The sequence below is a fragment of the Scaptodrosophila lebanonensis genome, unplaced genomic scaffold (genome assembly GCF_003285725.1).
Source record: "Scaptodrosophila lebanonensis strain 11010-0011.00,11010-0021.00 unplaced genomic scaffold, SlebRS2 tig00000001-arrow-pilon, whole genome shotgun sequence".
Classification (NCBI taxonomy): Eukaryota; Metazoa; Arthropoda; class Insecta; order Diptera; family Drosophilidae; genus Scaptodrosophila; species Scaptodrosophila lebanonensis.
The window spans coordinates 16,703,315-16,709,575 of NW_022060529.1; the positions used below are offsets into that span (position 1 = coordinate 16,703,315).

The 6,261-nt window shown below is 39.8% G+C and overlaps 1 protein-coding gene across 1 annotated transcript; it reads right to left on the reverse strand.

Moving 5' to 3' along the window:
* Window positions 1-2,483: 2,483 nt before the first annotated feature.
* Window positions 2,484-3,612, reverse strand: LOC115633996 (proteasome subunit beta type-7-like). The gene is made up of 3 exons (XM_030531519.1): window positions 3,498-3,612; window positions 3,264-3,443; window positions 2,484-3,206 (listed from the first exon to the last, which is right to left on the reverse strand). Exons 1-3 carry the CDS (start codon window positions 3,539-3,541, stop codon window positions 2,606-2,608), a joined length of 825 nt encoding a protein of 274 aa, XP_030387379.1. The 5' UTR covers window positions 3,542-3,612; the 3' UTR covers window positions 2,484-2,605.
* Window positions 3,613-6,261: the final 2,649 nt, after the last annotated feature.

The following is a 6,261-nucleotide window of genomic DNA, read 5'->3' on the forward strand; positions in this document are numbered from 1 at the left end:
CATATTTGGCTTTTGTGTGCCACTCGATTGCTTTTTATATATCGTGACGTACGTGTGCTGGCTGTGGCTCGACTGTGATGTCATGTCACAAGGTGATATAACATGGATGCACTTATCAAATAGCAAACAAAACAAACACGATGGGGAAGCAGTTGGAAAGGGGGTGGAATCCTCTTACTTACCGAAAACTGAGCCTTAAGTTCTGCCCCAATATTTGTTTGCATTCGTTTCTTTCTTTTGTTTTTGAAAAAAAAAAAAAAAAAAAAAAAAAACATTGCCACCAAATTTTTGCTAGAAATTCTGCCAAGTTTTAGTTTGAGAAGAGAACTTAACTTTAAGCTGCGTCAATTCATTTATGGCTTAGTCACGTTGGAATAATTTGTTTTATGTTAATGTTGAGCATGGCGCATTGTCAGGAGTCAGAGTCAGAGCCGGAGTCAGAGTCAGAGTCAGGGAACAAGCGCCGTATGCCTTCCAATACAATTCTGAAATGCAACAACGTATGCGACTTTTTCTTTTCTCAATTCGCAATGCTCTTTTGCCTTTGCCCCTCAATGAATTGGAATTTAATTTGAGTATTTTCGCAAATTTCCAAATGCAGTCAAAGCCAAGTACGAGGCGAGTTGGCCAGCATTGTCGTCGTGGTGGTTCAAGACAATTGATGCCTGTCTGCCTGCCTCCTTGCACCTAGCACCGTGCCCCCGCAAATGGCAGGTGCAGTTGTCGCTGGGGTTTTACACATCGGTACTAGTTACTGGGGCTAGAGTACTGCGAGCCAAGTTGTTGCGGAAAATGTGGCCCGCACGCAACAATTTGCTACTGAATTGTTTTGAGAATTGCACCCCAACTTGTTGCTGCTACCAATTGAATGTAAATAGAGAGAAGAATCGCTTAATCGTGAGCTACTCGATTTTTGAATGCCAATGGCCCACAAGGAAAAGGTAGCTGCTACTTCCTTCTATTTTTATTCCATTTTTGTATTCTGTATCAGCTCAGAAGAGGCTGCCGTATATAATAACTCCATTAGTGGCTGGCCTGAGCGCACAAGGTGGTCGATTGCCATCGATACTTCCGTTGACGCCCACTCTTCACTGTGCCAGACAAAAAGAGGATAAAGACGAAAATTTTGATGTGACGTGACGACCGGCGGCAAGTGCAAAAAATGGGCAGCATTTAATTCCGGCGGAAATACAAACAACTACGAGTATACTCGTGAACACACACACACTCACACGCTTGCAGCACTTTAGCCATTTTGCGGCTCAGCTCGGCTTAGTCCGTAATTAGGGTCCCGAATTCGCACGCTCAATTTCAAATTGAGAACTGTTGCAAAGTAAGACATCAATTATTTGAAGAGCTACATATAAGGTGTTGCCCGAGGTCCGACAGGTAGTATTAGGACCCTGCAATTTTTTGCCCTTTTTCTCTGCAATGTGATGTGTGTGTGGCCTGCAATACTGGGAGGCTGCTGCTGACCTTTGACAAATGTACCATGATGGATGGGCTAAGCTGTGTTCCTGAACAAGCGCCAGTTGTGATTAATTGGCGGTACACAATTGAATACAATGTGGGTGAGCAGAAGCACTAGAAAGACAGATCTGTGAGGCAAAGATGTTACACAAAGAACTACTGGTGGGGACCGCGTGATACATGAACAACATGAATAAAGTACAGCAATGGACAAGTATATTTAAATTTCTTTTCCGAATCTTTCCAACTTTTTTATGGCAATTTATGATTTGTTATTGGGTGGGTAGATGAATGGGTGTATATATATGTTACAACTAATTACATTATACAAAATTGCTAGCAATGCTCTGATTCACAGTTAATTGTGGCCAAACAAAATTCATCAAAAAATAACTCAATAAAAATATAATAAAGAAGCAATCATAAGAGTAATTAATTTTACATTAGAAATAAATTTAAAATCTCCAACTCGTTGGAGCAAAAATGTGTAACTTGCTTAGTAATTTATGCCCTGACTCACAACCATATAGTATGAGGTCAGAGATACTCTCGATTGTAGCTGAAAAGAGACGTCTTTAAACGGCAAAAATAAAGATCGATTGAGATTAAGTAAAACTGATTATTTTATTCAGAGCACGCTAACACAAAACGTAATCTATTCTCTGACTAAACAAAAATAATGGTGAAGAAGTTCTATTAATTTATACCAAGGCCACGAATGAAAACATTTCGATTACTGGAAAAATTGTCTAGAAAGTATATTGCAATACAAAAACAAAGCTCCATTTAAATCAGCAATAAAAACATATTAAAAATTAGGATTATGATAAAAAAGGACACTAAAAACTAAACCATTTTGTACTTTCGCGAGAATGTATTTTTAATGATTTTATCAGTTATTATTATAGACGAACTGCCACGCCTCCTTCCTGACTATTAGTCTACTACTAAAACAAACAACGATAAGCGTACTACTTCTTCTTCATCAAGGGCAACGGTTTTTATCAAAGAACTTACATTTAATATTCTTCGCAATGCTTATTTATTTATCTCACTAATTAACAACTTATTACGTGTTTAATTTGGTTTCGCTTTCCATAAAAGCTCTTGAATTATGGTCACAATATTGTGTAGCTCATTCGGGGTCCGACCACGGGGTCGCAGGTTCCCAGGTTAGGGTATTGCTGTTCGATGCAAACTCACTGACCACATGTACTGATCGGCTCCTCGCTATTGTACAGTTACGCTTGATGGGTGTCTTGCCAATCAGGACGCGCTTTGCACTGGCAACCCTATCGGCGCGCACGAACTGGGCGCCCTTTTTAGTTATTACGCACAGATCTATGTTTGAGCCCGAACCTAGGTCGTTCTTGGCGCCCGCATTGATGGCCTCGCGCACCAACTCCTTGCCCTCCTCTAGGCTGAGGTTTTCCCGCCAGCCCCTCTCAAGCTTTGCCAAGGCAGCCAGCGTGCCCGAACCCATGGCACAATATGGTATTTTATCCTCGGACCCATGCGGATAGATGCAGTACAGCTGTGGGCCCCACTTGTCGACACCTCCCAAGACCAGGGCGGCACCAATGTGGCCCTGGAAGCGAAAGAGTGAGCGGCGTATTGACCTGCTGGCGCACACCACTGGAACCTGCCGGTCCGTATTCAATTCATGCAAGTCCAGCTCGGCGGAGGTGAACATGGTCATCCTATCCGTATCCGCCGCAGTGCCTGCGCCACAGCAGCTGAAGAAAGGTGACCAGCTCATTAGAAGGCTCTCCTCTTCTCTGCCCAACACTTACTATATGTGATCCATGAGGCGATGGATCTTAATGCAGTTCTTGTCGGCGACGAGAGAACCACCAGTGGCGCGTGTGTCCGCGCCAAGCACAACAGCATCCGCGCACACAACGCCCACTATGGAGGTGCCCGTTTTATAGGGGCGTGGCAGCTCAAAGCCAGCTTTCTGCAGATCCGCATTGCTGTGACTCAAGTGCTGAAGAAAGTGTTTCCAATCTTTTCAGAATGCTACTTACCGTTTGCAGTTATCGAAGTTAAAAGCACAGCTTTGCGGCAACATCTCGAAAACAAAGTTGAGTTTCACGAAATAGTCTTATTCTGTTCACCACAAATTTACGCGTATTGTACTTTCTATTTGTTCTATGATTATGTAGATGCTATATGTGTTATTTTAGTAAACTTATTATGTTGACTGCAAAGGAAAATGTAGATTTTGATATAATATTATTCAATATACTATTCAAAAAGTGCTCGTTTCAAGAGTATATTCGCAGTGGCAAGGCATGAAGGAAATGATTAGTTTGAAGGAAATATAATAAAATATGATATGATATAACATTATTCAATATATTCAAAAAGTGCTCGTTTTAAGATTATATTCGCAGTGGCAAAGCATGAAGGAAATAATTATTTTAAAGGAAAACTTATTTAAATTATGAATGAAAAGCTACTGAAGAATAATTTAAGCGTCTGCGATCATTACAAATAATTTTATAAATATTATTATTATTATTATTATAAAAGTAGATTCACAATTGCAAATAATGAGTTACTTAAATTAATTAAGCTATGGCAACGAGGGCCTTAAGCCTTTGGGGATGTATTAATTATGTACATTTTAGCTTAGATCTAAGGAAGTAAAAATATTGATGGTGATTATATTAGCTTATATATTTTCGTGGCCTTAAAGAACGCTATTGTTTAATTTTATAAATAAAGAATAGGAATATGTATTTATTTGCAGATTATTCTGAAAACTACTTCTCTTAAACTACTCTTAATGATAAAATAAATATATTTTGGACTGTCAATAAGCTTTTTATATAAGATCCTTTATTTAGCAAGATATGTAAATAAATGGTCTAGATTTGCGAAAAAAAACCCGATAACAGAAGCCGGAAATTATTTAAAAATTTTTTTTTTAAATTTATTTTTCATATAAGATCCTTTATTTAGCTAGATAAGTATGTAAATAAATGGTCTAGATTTGCGAAAAAATAACCCGATAACAGAAGCCGGAAATTATTTCAAATTTTTTTTTTAAATTTATTTTTCATATAAGATCCTTTATTTAGCTAGATAAGTATGTAAATAAATGGTTTAGATTTGCGAAAAATAACCCGATAATAGAAGCCGGAAATTATTTAAAAATTGCAATACGTCTTTTTCTGATAAGATGTGTACTAACTGTAAGCAACTAATACAAGTATCTTCACTCCCTCAGTGTCTCTTATAAATTTAAATGTTTATATAATATAATGCTTACTATATTTAAACAAAACAAAGTCACAGCTGCACTCTTTTGTTTAAACTATACAATTTGTAAACATTATTGCTGCTTTCATTCTGCAGACATTTCGTCATGTCTCCATTGGCCAACCATCACCATCGTCATTATGATGATTACAATTATCATCATCAGCTCATCCAGCTATCGTTTACATTACCATAACGAGCCGCTCAGCTCGCGTTGAGCTCCCGCTGGGCATTCAATCAGTACGGGTACGGGTATACGAGTGTATGCCAACGGTTATGTGAGCTACTTTACTTGTCATAAGTGTCACAATGTGTTTTGATTTACAACAATAACGGCGTCTATTAAACTTCATAATTGTACCAATAACCAAAAAGTAAAACGACAATTGACAAAAATTGAATAAAAAATACAATTTTGCAATCCATATAGCAAGTGGCTGCCTTCAGCGGATCGTCGCTTGGTGCGCCTCATTGGGAAGCCGACGCACGTACGACAAATAAAATGAAGCACAAATACGCCAGCTCGGCTAATGCCGAGATATATAGTAAGAAATCATATGTCTTATTTCGATATTTATGCGTATGGCAGACCATTTTTGGCGACCTAAGCAAATAGGGGCGCGAATGAGCCCGAGTGGCCCAAAGTGGCCCAAAGCGCACACAAACAAAGGCACACACATACTCGTACTGGTATATAGACTACAAGTATACACTGCCTTCTGGTTCGACAATCCATCTAGCCAAGTGGCGGGTTTCGTGGACGTCGCTTGGGTCATTGGCTTGGCGCGCCACTTATGCTGGTTGGCGGCCCAAATCTGGCTCTAAAGTGTTGACCATAAGTGTCTGATTGTTTGTGTATCATAATACAAATACATAAGCTGCGTTCGCGTTCACTGTGCGTAAGTACAGTAGAACCAATTATGGATTTTATAAAACAAATGTGGCGCGCATATTGATGAGGTAGCCGCCTGGCACCCAGTCAGCCATCCAGCCAGCCAACCAACCAGCCAACCAGCCAGCCAGCCAGGCAGGCAGAAGCAGCGTTTATTCATCATTGCTGTATGGCATTTGGTGGCCCATAAATTTCAAAATGATTTACTTTAGTTTCGTGTGGAATTATTTTATGTGTGCCTGCTTGTGGACAGACTGCCTGCCCGTCTGCCCGCCTGCCTCACTCCAATCGTCCGAGTCGGTTGAGCCAACGGAAATGTGATTAAAAGCATATTTTATATATATTTAGTTGTGCGCTGATAAACCAACTTTGCAGCGCTTTATAGGCCTGGAAGTGCGTGCCAGGCATGCAAATGGTTCCGAAGCCTTTGTAGCGCTGCAAAGCCCATAAAGCTCCACAGTATTATGTGGCAGCTTGTTACTGCGATTCGGTCGTGCCACTTTTCGGCTAGAAAAGGAGAACAGACAGAGCAAGAAAGGGCTGAAATAGGATACAAGGTGAATGGGAAAAATATATAAAGGTATAAGTCTAGCCTCAACTCAAAGGCGATAGATCTTTAAAAAATGCTTCAA

Bases quoted from the DNA above. Each gene is read 5' to 3' on its own strand.
- LOC115633996 (XM_030531519.1), bottom strand. From the start codon at position 3,541: ATGTTGCCGCAAAGCTGTGCTTTTAACTTCGATAACTGCAAACG. The intron at 3,444-3,497 runs GTAAGTAGCATT...CTTGAGTCACAG, and splicing joins AACTTCGATAACTGCAAACG to CAATGCGGATCTGCAGAAAG. The intron at 3,207-3,263 runs GTAAGTGTTGGG...ACCTTTCTTCAG, and splicing joins CGCCTCATGGATCACATATA to CTGCTGTGGCGCAGGCACTG.